Raw genomic sequence first — 15759 nt, 5'->3', positions numbered from 1 at the left:
CAAGATTAACATCTGAGCATTATAAAAAAATAATGCTTTCAAAGAAGCTAATTCAAACAAAGATATGCCAAGAAAGGTCCTATACATATCCATTCCCATCTCAGTTCCAAACAATGATTCCTTAGGACCTTTGGTTTCTCGTATATTAACTTTGATTTGTGACAGTTACCATCCAAGTCATATTGGCCGGAGACTCTGGGCGAACTGGGTGTCTTCTTCGGCTGGACTGCAAATTCAATCTGTTCTTTACTCTGTTTGTGTTCACTGGCCCTCCTCAGCACAGACACACACTAGATCAAAGAGAAAAAAACAACCTTTTTCAAACAACGCCTAAATAACTCTAACTCTATTGAGTTATTTAGGCATTCACTATAATAACTGAAACCTTTCTAAAAAGTATAATGTTTCAAAAGTAAATATCCAATACTGGACTATTTGGTGTGGAAAAAGGCCAAAACACGGCAACCCATCAGTGCCCTGTGGCTCACCTCCTGGTCTGCCAGGAAATTTTCGGAGTTGGGTCTAACCATACAGCCTTCATTGGTGACCTGAAACGCTGTGTTGTTCTTGTTGAAGCTGGATGTACACTCCTCATCGTCAGCAACCTCTTGAAATGACCTTTCACTTTTCTCATAATGTGACTTTGGACAGGACAGTGACATCTGGCTGCCAGTGATTGTAACATGTTCATGCTGTTTATGATGGCTGTTCTGTCTCTGTTGGTAACGAAGTCCATTAATAAAAAGAATCAAACTAAGGATGCTAACAACAATACAGAGTGCATTCATCATTCAATAGGAAACTAACACAACAATTTTTCAGTACACAGAGCTGACTGGCTGATTAAATGGAGACTGAATGGAGAAATTAGCAATGAAGTCATTTGTCTATTACAATGAAATTTGTTCTGTGACATCATGTTTTGCCAAAAATTAACATGTGACCCAAACTGAAATTCCAAGCAATTCTTTCAAACAGCACTCAAAGCACTTTACACGGACAGAAAGTTGATCACACATCAGAGATATTTACATTGCTGACCTCTTTCCGTTCCATCAGTTTTTCCATGATCCTGGCAGCCTCTTTTTCTTTTGCTTCAGCCATAGTGGCCTTGTTTTGCTCTACATATGCCATGGCCAACGCAGCCAGGATCAGGGTGATCAGGTAGAACGAGCCCAGGAAGATCACCACCACAAAGAAGATCATGTAGGTTTTCCCTGCAGAGCGAAGAGTCTGAGGAAAATAAAATAAATAAGCATGCAGTTACCCGACGAGTAAAATGCACTTGAACACCTTCTCAATCAAAGACTGTTGTCACGTAATATTGACATATTTATGTCCTATTTTACTATCAGCTATTTTGATAAATTGCACATATCAGTATACCGAAGTACGTGACATGTACACACCAGCTGGAGAAGATTTTTCCAGTAATCCCGTGTCATGAGCTGAAACAGGGAGAGGTAGGCCCATCCAAAACTATCAAAGTTTGTGTATCCATAGTTGGGATTTTGACCAGCCTTTACACATGTGTATCCCGAAGGGCAGCGTCTGTTAAAAGACCGCATGGCCCAAAAAATTCAGTGAGAATTATGTTAAGTCATCAGTAAGATAATGACTAATCATATAGTGAATGGGTAAGAATGTCCAAACATTTGACTGGTACTGTACACTCACCTAAAGGATTATTAGGAACACCTGCCCAATTTCTCATTACCTGCCCAATTTATCATGGGAAAGAAAGGTGATTTAAGCAATTTTGAGCGTGGCATGGTTGTTGGTGCCAGACGGGCCGGTCTGAGTATTTCACAATCTGCTCAGTTACTGGGATTTTCACGCACAACTATTTCTAGGGTTTACAAAGAATGGTGTGAAAAGGGAAAAACATCCAGTATGCGGCAGTCCTGTGTGTGAAAATGCCTTGTTGATGCTAGAGGTCAGAGGAGAATGGGTTGATTGATTCAAGCTGATAGAAGAGCAACTTTGACTGAAATAAACACTTGTTACAACCGAGGTATGCAGCAAAGCATTTGTGAAGCCACAACACGCACAACCTTGAGGCGGATGGGCTACAACAGCAGAAGACCCCACGAGGTACCACTCATCTCCACTACAAATAGCAAAAAGAGGCTACAATTTGCACAAGCACACCAATATTGGACAGTTGAAGACTGGAAGAATGTTTCCTGGTCTGATGAGCCTCGATTTCTGTTGAGACATTCAGATGGTAGAGTCAGAATTTGGCGTAAACAGAAAGAGAACATGGATCCATCATGCCTTGTTACCACTGTGCAGGCTGGTGTTGGTGGTGTAATGGTGTGGGGGTTGTTTTCTTGGCCCACTTTAGGCCCCTTAGTGCCAATTGGGCATCGTTTAAATGCCACGGCCTACCTGAGCATTGTTTCTGACCATGTCCATCCCTTTATGACCACCATGTACCCATCCTCTGATGGCTACTTCCAGCATGATAATGCACCATGTCACAAAGCTCTAATCATTTCAAATTGGTTTCTTGAACATCACAATAAGTTTACTGTACTGAAATGGCCACCCCAGTCACCAGATCTCAACCAATAGAGCATAATTGGGATGTGGTGGAACGGGAGCTTCGTGCCCTGGATGTGCATCCCACAAATCTCCATCAACTGCAAGATGCTGTCCTATCAATATGGGCCAACATTTATAAAGAATGCTTTCAGCACCTTGTTGAATCAAAGCCACGTAGAATTAAGGCAGTTCTGAAGGCGAAAGGGGGTCAAAAACAGTATTAGTATGGTGTTCCTAATAATCCTTTAGGTGAGTGTATATTGCATGGTCATCAGATACAAGGAGTTATTTGGGGAGACCAGGGCTTGAATCAGCTCCCGGGTTAGGCCAGGGGTCCCACTGAAGGCCATGCAACAGTGTGGCGGCTTGGGCACCTGTGAGCTCAATAAGGATAGAAATCTGGAGAGTGCATCCTTACCAGCACAAGGATTCCAGACTAAACTACCTAGTTGAGGAAGCAGTACAATAAGAACCAGAACGACATCAGGAGCAATTGGGAATATATATTTTTTTGACATTGACATTGACAAACAGAGTCCTGCTGGCAGTTGTTGCGATGACACAGGGCTTTAATTTCAAACTGGATATTCCCAAATTGGTGAGAAAAACTGGGTAAAAGTTGAATAAAGAGACCAATGGTAAGATTATAAAGCTCGACATTGTTATTGTAGAAAACATACCCAGAATCAGAAGAGTTTCCACAAAGTAGAGGGTCTCTCATCCCTGGGAGGTAGTACTGGTTTTCTGGAGAAAAACAGGGACATCAAGATTAGATCACAGTTCATTACAAACATTTTTCCCTCAGGGCATCCTACATTTGAGAGATTTCACAAAAACCTTTGGTCATTTGTTGGTTGTTAAACCTTCAGTTCATTACATTTCTGTTCATGAGAGAAAACAAGCACTGAACAGTGTATAGAATGATTATGCCATTCAAATAACATTTACTGGGGGCACCGCTGCATTAAAACAACAATGGTTATCATGAACACGTCATAACATATGAATGCGCTGTCTACATTTAATTTCAACAAAAGGCTGGTTGAAAATACAGTTACACTCATATGCTTAAATGGCTGTCGAATTAATCAAGCCTCTGCATGTAAATACTTTGGGATATGGCTGGATGATAAAATGTTTTTTCAAATACATGTTGGTGAACTCTGAATAGCTAAAGATCAAGATAGGCTTCCTCTATAGAAACAGAACATGTCTGTCCTCCACAAATAGAAAACACATTGTGCAAGCTACTTATTATGTTTGTTATAGACTATGGGGATATTATCTACATGCATGCGACGACATCCACACTTAAAAAACTAGATGCTACTTACCATTGCCCACTTAGGTATATTACCGGGTGCTAGCTACAGAACTTAGTTTATATCAAAACGTGGGCTGGACGTGGGCTGGATGCTCTCGTCTTTGTCCATAAAGAACTTCTAAGTAAACTACCTTCTTATTTGTCATCACTTATCAGCATTAGAAATATAACTCATGACACCAAATCTCAAACCTTGATTATACATGAGGCCCCTGCAATCTCCACAGAATTGGGTATGACTGCCTTTTCCTGTCACGCTCCTTGCTTTTGGAATAGTGTGCAGACCAAACTTAAACTTGGAACTCTTGTCCCCCTTGCCCATTTTAAAAATGTATTGGAGGATTTTTATTTCTGTGTTGCTTGTAATTGTTTTGGGTAATGCAAGTTCTTGTGCTATCTGGGGAATAACCTCTGTGTAAATGTAACAGTCGGCTGCTATCTTTGTTAACTGTGCACATTTTACCCTCTCTGTTAATATAACAATCTGCTAAAGTCAGATAATGCAAGTTGTTGTGCTGCTGCTGTAAAAAAGAAAACGATGCAGGAAATTCTCACAAAAGGACTGACGAGTTTATCCAAGCACTGGAGCGCGAGGATGGAGATACTGGGGTTGTCTTTTTTGGGGGGGGAAATGTCATTTTTCGACGATGTATATAAAATGCATGAATAGAAGAACAAGAAAAAATTAATATAAAAAAAGAAAAAGATTGACAACAATGCATGGCATAAAAGTCCCCCTGGAGACAGCCGGGCAATATATCGGTGCAAGGATTATTTTATTTAATAAAATATTTCATTTAATAAAATACTGATATCATACAATTTTACCCTCTTTCTTTCCTTTGTTCATACTAGCCCAACAATCCATTTCTGTACTTCAGGTCACCACTTTTGCACTCTGAACAACCATTATGGACAGGGGGCGTGGCCAAAAGAACAACCTTATGAAAAGAGTGGGGGGGACTTTTCACGGAGCTCGCTTGCAATGCTGGGAACCGTTACAATCTGCTAGATCATAACAAATCCAACATTTCTGATGCTTACAAATTAGAGCTGGACAGGGTTTAACTGTAACTCTTGGAATGTGAAGGGTATCAATCAACCAAATAAGAGGGGCAGGGCTGTAGCTGTGGAATTGTATGAATGTATGCTTGTTATGTTTAGATTACAACAGAACATCCATTTATCCATACACAGGAAGTCACGTTCTGTCAAAGAGCGACAGTAATTAGCCAATGGGCTTATAGTACTGTGTTGTGTATTTTGGATTCTGATGTAAAAAGTAGAGGTACTTAAAGTAGCGGTACGACCGAAAGTGTCTTTGAGCTTGAGTTTGTAACTTCATGAACAAGAGGCTACATGTACTGCGATACTATTCAATAAACACATTAACTTGCTCTCTCAATTGACTTTCGACAGGTGCATGCTTAGCGAAAGTAACCAATATACAAAAAGGCAGATTTCTTACATAGCTGACACAGAGAAAGGTAGGAAGGATAATAATGAAAATATTGTAAAAGTAAGTGGGCCCAGGAATATATTTTTACCTGGCGACAGCCCTGTTGCAGGGTCACAACCTAAAGTCGCTGGCCTCAGATACATTCCTAGAAGACTCCCTCCCCTTGTCTACATGTACAGTACCAGTCAAGAGTTTTGACACACCCACTCATTCAAGGGTATTTCTACATTTGTACTTTCTTTCCACATTCTGGAATGATAGTGAAGAAATTAAAACTATGAAATAACACACATGGAAACATGTAGTAGCCAAAGAAGGGTTACACAAATCCAAATACATATTTTATATTCTTCAAAGTTGCCTTGATTACAGCTTTGCACAGTCTTGGCATTCTCTCAACCATCTAGGTGAGATTGTCACCTGGAATGCTTTTCCGACATCTTGAAGGAGTTCCCACATATGCTGAGCGCTTGTTGGCAGCTTTTCCTTCACTCTCCATTCCAACACATCCCAAACCATCTCAACTGGATTGAGTTTGGAGGATTGTGGAGGCCAGGTCATCTGATGTAGCTCTGCACCACTCATTCTTGATCAAAAATCCCATACAAAGATTGCAGTTGTATATTGGGTCATTGTCCTGTTGAAAACAATATTGATAGTCCACTAAGCGCAAACCAGATGGGATGGTGTATCGCTGCAGAATGCTGTGGTAGACATGCTGGTAGAGTGTGCTTTGAATTCTAAATAAATCACCAGAAAAAACACCCCCAAAACTTCACACCATCTACTTTATGCTACATTGTGGGAAACATGCATGCAGAGAAAATATATTCACCCATGCGTTTCACAAAGACATGGCAATTGGAACGAAGAACCTCAAATTTGGGGTCATCAGACCAAAGCACAGATTTCCACAATCTAATGTACATTTCTCATTTTTATTGTCTCTTCATATCAAAGAAGTCTCTTCTTCTTATTGGTGTCATTTATTAGTGGTTTCTTTGCGGCAATTTGACCATGCTTTGCTGTGGCGGTCCTCATGAGAGCCAGTTTCACCATAGCACTTGAAGGTTTTTGCAAAGGCAATTTTCCAGATTCACTTACATTCATGTCATAAAATAAAGATGGACTGTTTTTCTTTGCTTATTTGAGCTGTGACTACCCCATTAAGCTGTTTGAGAGAATGCAAAGAGTATGCAAAGCTGTCACCAACACAAAGGCTTGCTACTTTGAATTTACAATACAGAGATTATATAGAGTGGTCTATCTTTGGTTGGTACACAATTCCATACATGTTATTTCATAGTTTTGATGTCTTCACTATTATTCAGAAATGTGGAAAATAGTAAAACAAAAGAAAATAAATAAGTAGGCGTGTCCAAAGTTTTGACAGGTACTTTACATGGGTGGGACAGGTTTACCAGTCTATGCGAGAGGTGTGGCAAGACAATGACAACCACTTTAGTTGATATACACATCTTGAAGACAAATAATAAATTTAGTTCAGGATGTTTCTTGTGCTGATACAAGATGCCTACCAGCCTAATTTAGTTATTAGAGGAGATCTGGACCAATATCTGGATTATTCCTCCTTCTAATGTGTGGATACTTCTAACTTGAGTGAATTTTCTAAATATCTACACGGAGAATGGTAATCTGGCTAAAGTGTGGAGACGTGCTACGATTTGCCGTTCTACAGAAATTAATATTTGGGGACGTAGACATGAAATGAATCTAGCTCCTTCACAGCAATTCCTTTGCTAGCATACGAACCAATCAATCCCCTTCACAATTTAACCAGCACAGAGGGACCACACAGAGTTGCTTAGTCCTACCACTATCTAGAAGTACGTCAATATTATAGGCATGAGTGATTTAGGAAAAGCAAGGCAAAGCAAACTCATTTGTCTACAGCATTACATACAAAGGCAATTCAAACCTTACAAACGCATTAACAGAACATAAGAGATTAAAACACGCAGCATAAAGTGAAAGGAATAAATATAACCTTCAGTAGCTAAGTTACAGTAAGCATAAAATAAAACTGTTTACGGTTATATTGTGACAATTTCTCTGCAATTTTGGAGTATGCATCCGTGCATGCTTTTTGGGGTAATATAGGCTATATCACCCCCTCTCTCGTCCTTCCATCTGACGAAAAAATCAATTATTGTCACCTATATTGATATTTATTCTATCAATGTAATTCACGAATGACAGTTAAACGAATGGTGTTGTGCCATGAAATGAAATAGCTTTGGCAGTGTAAAGTTCAGTCTCGCTAGCAATTGCGCAATTCTTATGACTATTCCATTCTGTAAGTTAGTAGATATTGTTAGAAATCAGCCTTTTCGTATAGTGGTTGAAATATTGATTCTGTAACCAGTCGTAAAGGGAGAGAGTAATTAGAATATTTATGGCAGAATTTGATAGTCAATTGTTCAGGATGTTACAGACTCAAAACTCTGTCTTACAAACTTGATCCCATCTCATTCAATCTCAGACTTCTGGTCGTACATCTACTTTATAGACTTAGCAACCTGGAGTACACACCACAGTACTGTAAGCCCATTGGCTAATAACTGTCACGCTTTGACTGAACGTGATTTCCTGTATATGGACAAAATGTTCTTTTTTAAACTAAACATAACAAGCATACATTCATACTCTTCAACAATACTAGTAAGCATATTACTGGCTAAAAAACTGCCAGTGGCAAAAGCCATTTAGTTCATAGATGCTATTTGTGTTCGAGATAAACTTAATAAGAAACGTTAATCACAATGCTTAATGGTGTCTTGTAAAATATTCAAACTTGGCGTAATGTTAATGCGTGACATAATGATCTAATTTCAAGAGGCTATACAGACACACGCACATGTATAGCTTTGTGGCGTAGTGGTTAAATACACAGCCTCTCATGTGGGAGACCCGCGTTTGAATCGAGCGAGGGCAACAACATTTATCACTTTTAATTACGTGTCGGCTGAACTAGGCTTGCCTGCTTCCTTTTCTGGTTATAATTGCGGTTGTTGTTACAGAGGCTGTTATAATTGTGATTTTTCGTTATAATGATGGTCTTATTGCGAATCAAGCATTATCTTATTTTTTGACGTTGGTTACACGGCCAGATGGAAGTTTAAACGTAAGGATACAACAAAGATAATACTGATAAATTGTATCGCCCTTTGTTGCTATTATTCAGTTTTTTTACTAAACAACATGTTAAACATAGTTGTTTTCTGTATATTGCCCAGCTCCGCTCTTCGGCGTGTTCAATAAAAACATTTGAACAAATATTAACGCGTCATCAAAAGCCTGTCAATACTGTACCTTTGTTGTTGATGTACTCATTGAAGTCCCATGTGGTTTGTTGTCCAACCTGCACACTGTGGTTAAATGTGCTGCTGTCAAAGTATGGGTCATATGAAGGCCAGAAAACGCACTTCTGCCGCAGATTGCCCATGAACAGTTGCAATCCGACCAGGGCCAACACCGCCAAGCAGAAAACTGTAAGGATCATCACTTGAGCCAGCTTCTTCACTGACTGGATCCAATCACCCACGGTGGTTTTAAGACCTGACAATATCAAAATCACGTCAGTGAATATCCAAACAAAGCACAAGTAAGGATAAAAAAACACAACAGTGTGAATAAGTGAATATTTGATTCTGCTTGATTGAATTATCAATAATTGGAAAGAATGTACAACCCTGTTTCCAGGAAAGTTGGGACGTTGTGTAAAATGTAAAGAAAAAAAGAACGCAATGATGTGCAAATAATTTGAACACTGTATTCAATAGAAAATAGATGAATGAAAACTTAATTAGGATATTGTTGAAACATAATACAAATAATATAGGCTACTTGTCACACAGGTTTTTCATTAGGAGATTCCGCTTATTGTGTAGGCCAGTGGTTCCCAACCAGGGGTACTAGGACCCCTGGGGGTATTTGGCCTCTCCACAGGGGGTACTTGAGAACACTCATGACACCATAGACTTACTAGTGAAATTAACATGAGGGGGTACTTTAGGGGTACTGAAAGCAGTGGAAAAACATTTTGGGGGTACAGTAACTGAAAAAGGTTGGGAGACACTGGTGTAGGCTAATTCATCAAATGTAAATCAAAAATGTAAATCTAAATTATTTTAGGAGGGAAAGAGAAACTAAATCAGGCACATATCCTATCGTCTCTCTGAATTTTCTTTGCTTATTTTGCTGAAGATTAATATTCTACACATTTGTTAGGCTAAATAATGATTCACAAAACGAAATTCCAACGATGTATTTTTCTAATAACTCCTCTCGTTTTTCAATAACTTATTCATGTCACCAATAGAAATATCTTATAAGCCAGTAATCTAAGAGACTAGAGCTATGCATTGGCGTTGAAATCTACTCGATAGCCCCACTACAACCCCGAAGAGAGACCTGCAAAGACGCACACAGATTATTCATTTCGGACCTCTTCTTTTTCTATGAAATCTTTTTAGTCGTTTGATGGGACCTTCAATACAAACACATTCTTGTACTTTTCAAATTCATTAACCATTTAAAACAAACAAATTCAGTAATTCATAATTTCTTTGACTATTCTATATAGTTTGATAATGATCCAGTAGATGAACTGATGCCCTGGCTGGATGGAGATGCTGCGGAGGAGAATGTCCATGCTAATAGGGACGATTCGAATGCTAATGACGCCAAACAGTGTTAGGCTCTGGCGGTTACTGGGGGTCAAAAGGGCCTGGTGGTTCTAGTGTTAATGCTGAACAATATATACAGGTTTTGGAGCAAAATATGCTGCCATCCAGACCATGTTTTCAGGGAAGACCTTTTTTATTTCAGCAAGACAATGCCAAACCGCAGTCTGCACGTATCACAACTACATGGCTCTGTAGCAAAAGAGTCCACGCACTAAACTGGCCTGCCAGCAGTACAGACCTGTCACCCATTGAAAACATTTGCCGCATTATGGAACGAAAAATACAAAAATGGAGACCCGAAATGTTGAGCACCTGAAATCATATACCAAGCAAGATTCCCGAAAACATTTCTTTATCCTTGGCTTATGTCCTTGTTCGGTCTTTCAGTTAATCTGCCTATTCCTTTCACCTGTGTTTAGCCCCAACCTCTTTCTGTTCTCCTTGTTAGTCTGTGTATTTAGTTCAGCCATTTCCTCCCTGTCATGGTGTTGTGTATGCTCATGTCACGGTCCATGTTCCAGTGTTTCGTTTTTGTTTTATATCTCAGTGCACCGCACTCGGTTTTGGTTTTCCTCTGTGTTCATTAAAAGCTCAGTTTCTTCAAAACTGCGTTTGCCTCGGTCTCCCCGTGGATTGTGACAATTTCACTTTCAAAACTATAGCAACTTGTCTCCTCAGTGCCTAAACACAGAGTACTGTTAAAAGAGGTGATGCAACACAGTGGTTATTTTTTTTTTTAAACATGTTGCTAGCATTAAATTCAAAACGGGCATGTATTTTGAATCAAATACATCATAAAAGACTAGTTACACAGGCTATGGTCTGTTCACACTGCTGCCATCTGGTAGACGTTACTGGAACATCAGGGCACGCACTTCCAGACTCACACAATTTTTCCACCAAGGCTATAAGGCTTCTCAACCAGCAACATTGATTGTTAATCATACTGATCACATGAACACTTCAAATGCACTGATGATTTTCTATTCAAATTCAATGTACATTAATATATGCTAATGTACTATTCATAGGCACTATTATTAATATTTTCAATTAAATACAGGGATAAATGCACATCATTACATTCTGTTTTTATTCGCATTTTATGCATCCCAACATTTTTGGAAACAGTGCTGTAGTTCTTTTTACATCAGCAGTTGTCACAAAGAGCTTATATCTGTGTAAGTACTAAAACCTGAAAGAGCAAGCAATAATATATAATTGCCCCAGGCAAGTCCTGGTCTTGCTATTTTTGTTCTCAGTATCAGGTAATTTAGTAGCCCATTTTCATTGCGTAGCTTCCAGGACATGGTGTTTTTTATACATAATGGATGCTTTTATCCAAATGAACTACTAGCATGCTGCCAGAAATAAGACAATACCATGGAGGCAAGTGCCACATATAAAACCAGACACAACAAGACCAAGAGCAGTCCCACCCCAGTGGGATTAGAATCTTCTTTAGAGACACGTACCAGAAAAAAGAGGGATTATTTTAAGGACTCGGATCACAATAAACACCTTGATGACCAACATGTTGCCCAGGTTACCAAACACAGTGATGAACCTGCCAAGCAGAAACCAGAACAATACATTACAATGGAGAGGTTGACAGTTGAAAATGAAATGAAACTATTCAAGTTCACAAGATTTTCACTGTGCAGGATGACACTGTTGTTCGGAGCATTTGCCAAATAAACCTTGAAACTTGATGGATAGCTTCAGCTCATTGTTTTTTCTTTTAACATGAACAATTAGACAGTTGCTATGGTAAAAGATATGGTTTAGTGATTCGTGGCTTGATTGGGGGGGTGCTGATAGTGGTTGATCGGGGGGGTGCTGATTCTGGTTGATCGTGGGTTGCTGATAATGGCTGATTTTGTGGTGGAATTGAACGGATATCGAACACGCGACCATAGCAGCACCCCTTGGCCATAACAGCAGCAGCAACCCCCAGCACACCTACTTCCCGTATGTCTACTCCCCATTCAAAACACAATATGAGAATTAGAGTCCGTAGGTCATAAGCTTTTTCTTATTTCACCATATGGTTTCTTTGTCTACTTGACGTTCTTTAGTGGTCAGTGGAACATACTATTAGATAACATAAATGTAAAATTAAATGTTGTACAGATCTGAAAATCCAGACAGCCCCCTTTGCATTGCTTAGAAATGCTCGGCCATTGGCCAGGAGGATTTTGCAGCATTTCCTGAAGTTGCCTATTGAAATTATTATGGCCCTTTGAAAAAAGCTCCAGTTCTTTATGGCTAATTGCTGCAATAAAAAGATACGTTCATCCAATCTATGCAATGCATTCAGACACATGAACAACAATTAAAGCTTTCATTTAACTATTAATATAAATCTTAGTTAATTGTAGTCAGAAAGGTAATAATTTCTTTGCACACGTAAACTGAAAATAAGTCAACATTATTGATATGAAGGAAATATGATATAGAATAATAATTGATAGGGAATTTATTGTTTTCATACATCATATTTTTGAAATCATCATGTCATGTTTTAAAGCTCGGGGATACCCATCACAGTGTTTACAGGTAAAGGGTATCCTGCATCACTAATGACACACATACAAACAGTCATTCAAACAGCTGGCTCTGTGCCTAATGTTTCTGAGCTGACTGGCAAAGACCATCCCAATACTCACGCTATGCTTATCACCATGAAATCCAGCCAGTTCCATGGATCTCGAAGGAATGTGAATTGCCCAACGCAGAAGCCTCTGGAGGAGACTTTAATGGCTGCCTCAAAGGTATAGATCCCAATGAAGACATATCTGATATCCAACAAGAAAGGTTCATAGAATAATGTCATGATAAATATTTTTTTATTACTACTGTGATATTTTCCCTGAAGTCAGCCAAAATAAATATGTGAAACGAAGTTTGAAACGTACTCAACAGTTTTAAATGTTTTGGGAAGGTAACTGATCGTCATGAACATACAGTTGGCCAGGAGTGTTAACTTGATGAACATGCTAAACAACGTACCTGGGTTAAGGCAATAACATCTATAGAATTATTACAAAAGTAGAACAGTATAATCATAATGAAAGGATATGAATGTATGAGAATCTTGATGGCTCCTCTCCTTAGAAGATTGAAGGGCGACAGGATGTAGCAGGCCGGCTCAGCATTGAACCTGAAGATTGTATTCCCCTTGGTGATGACAATAAAGGTCTGGAAGACACAAAATTAACATTAATGAATATACACTGTACAGGTTGAAGGACCACTACATAAAAAGTTATCAGCCTTAGGTTAGTAATCTAAGGGACAGGGACTGTATAGTGTTGTCCTGGTTACACCCGACTCTATTGTACGTGCTTTGTTATTATCATGCCCTGTTCTTGATATGTTCTTATCTGTTTACAGTGTAAGATCTGATCACAATTTTAATAATTTACACCTGGTAAATAATATGGGATCTATAAGCGTGTGGACACGATCAGAACAAAGGACACGTGTTAGAATCACTTATACATTGGGCTTTTGTCACTTCCTGCTAAAAGGCATTAATTATAGTATCACTTTGGAGAAAAGTAACTGCTAAAGAGTTAATGATAGTTTTACTTTGCGTGATTTGTAGAATGGATCCAGTTCCTCCAGAGGTGTGTTGAGAAGCTCAGCTGGTGGATTTCCATAAATAAATGGCAGGGCCTTTCCGGCCTCCAGATCAGCAGATGGTTTCAGCAGGTCTTCCTCTGCTACCTCGATATTCAGAGCTAACTTCCTGTCCTGCTCCTTTGCTTCCTCGCCCATCCGCCTCTTGATCTCTACCAGCGACTCAGGGGTGAAGCGGCGGAACACTGGGGTGCCTGTGGGAGGTAGCAGGTTGGCCATCTTGGCATTCTGCTTGGCCTGAGATTCCACCACACCTGGGTCTCTCAGCAGTGGGCTGTGGGATGGAGACGATAATGAAATATGATGCGTGTCATTACACAGGATTGGGTAAGTTACGTTTTAAATGTAATCTGTGACAGAAGTTACCTGTCCACATTTGTAATCAGTAATGTAACTTTTTGATTACAATATATACAGTTACTGTTTCTTTGTAATCTGTTACTCCCCAACTCTATCAAAACATCATTTAAAAAAATATTTTAAATATATATTAAGTTGGCCTGAGGTGGTTTAGTGGTCCAGGCTGCTACCTCCAGTGTCTGGAATCATTCGTTGAAATCTAGTTTACCGTCCTATCAGAAGAAACTCTCCACTGTGTCAATCAGTAAGGCTAAGATGTCAAAAAATATAGGACTACAGTGTTTACTTTCTTTTATTCTCTGATAAAACAACGCTGCAATTCTAACAACAGAAAAGTAATTACGTTACACTGCAAATTCATTTAGCTAAATACTTAGTTCATATGCAATCTAAAGAGGCAATATGTCATTTCTTTATTACAACATAAGGGTTAATACATACAAACTCTGTAAATGGATCATTATGCTCTGGGGTGAAATGTTTACAACATACTGTTATTTCATGTTTGAATTTGCACAACTCCATCTCGCAAAATGACAACATGTCAATCTTAGTATGTGTATTTGGGGTCGGCTGTGGTCCCTATTCTGGTTTATACAGACCACATCCCCCTTACTTTCCTGACCACCATTGTAGCACTTACTACGATTAGTATATAAGTTAGGACCAGGCTCTAGGTTCAGATGAGCAGTTTGTAGATAAATAATAATACCCCAGAAAGAAAAGTAAGTTTAAATGCCGGCTTGTTTATATAAAAGATTAGAAAGAATTTAGAAGGAGATAGAAATAGTAAATGGTACCAAATAACACAATATTTGCACTTAAATGCAATCTATTCAAGTTTGAACCTTTCCTTTGAATGGAAAAGAAATGTAATACTATATTTCTTATATTCAGTTTGATTCAACCTATTTGGTTATAGTGTCTCTTTAATTTGTTTCTATTATCTTGAGTTAACTCGATTTTCAGTACGAATTTTAGTCTCAGTTAGCCATAAATTCTTGTTCAACTTAGTTAGGCTACTTTTCTCAATCTCTGTTATTTCCCTATTAACATGCTATGCAAGTGAGCTACTGAAGCTAAGCTCTTGGAATATCAACCCAGTTTGACACAACATAGGCTACATGGAAAATAACACAAGGAATGTAAAATTTGTAATATTTCGTTAGATACCATTAACCATTGTGTTAAACTGAGTAATGTTTCTTATTAGGTTTACCTCCACCACAAATTGCATCTATGAACTGTATGGTTTTTGCCACTGGCCGTTTTAACAGCTTATTAGCCATTCGTGAATGACACTGATGGGTGACGATAACCAGGTGATGATAACCCACTTTTTTGTCAGCTGCTATTGTATACACTCACTTCTTACCAGTGTTTTAGTGAAGGGTATACGCAGGTAAATGCTTTCTACCCACTTTTTGGTCTGCAGGCATAGCGTATACTGACTTCTTACTGATGCGTATGAATGTAGTACAATGAACGTATATGCAATATACATTATTTTTGTGATAAAGCATGCAAAATTTGCATACAAAAGCCAGTCGCATAATTATTACAAACGCAACATATTAAACATGACCAATAAATAATGCGCCCGAGACCAACGTATGACATAGCTCTGATTGGTTGGTTATTTAGAACCTCATGTTACTTCACTTCAGTCAAATATTATTTGCCTGGCAGAATTTGTAATTTTTTTTTGCCAAACA

At 38.8% G+C, this 15759-nt stretch overlaps 1 protein-coding gene across 1 annotated transcript in view; it reads right to left on the bottom strand.

The window, feature by feature from the left end:
• The window catches only part of LOC105023358 (sodium channel protein type 4 subunit alpha B), a 49800-nt gene that overhangs the window by 24133 nt on the left and 9908 nt on the right, over positions 1-15759 (bottom strand). The window contains 11 exon segments of the mRNA XM_034295168.1: positions 170-290; positions 489-716; positions 1042-1233; positions 1410-1551; positions 3228-3291; positions 8664-8909; positions 11515-11606; positions 12709-12837; positions 12958-13047; positions 13122-13240; positions 13634-13958. Of these exon segments, the coding sequence (XP_034151059.1) occupies positions 170-290; positions 489-716; positions 1042-1233; positions 1410-1551; positions 3228-3291; positions 8664-8909; positions 11515-11606; positions 12709-12837; positions 12958-13047; positions 13122-13240; positions 13634-13958 (1748 nt within the window).

This window comes from Esox lucius, chromosome 11, assembly GCF_011004845.1.
Source record: "Esox lucius isolate fEsoLuc1 chromosome 11, fEsoLuc1.pri, whole genome shotgun sequence".
In the NCBI taxonomy this organism is placed as follows: domain Eukaryota; kingdom Metazoa; phylum Chordata; class Actinopteri; order Esociformes; family Esocidae; genus Esox; species Esox lucius.
This window is presented reverse-complemented; position numbering and strand designations above follow the sequence as displayed.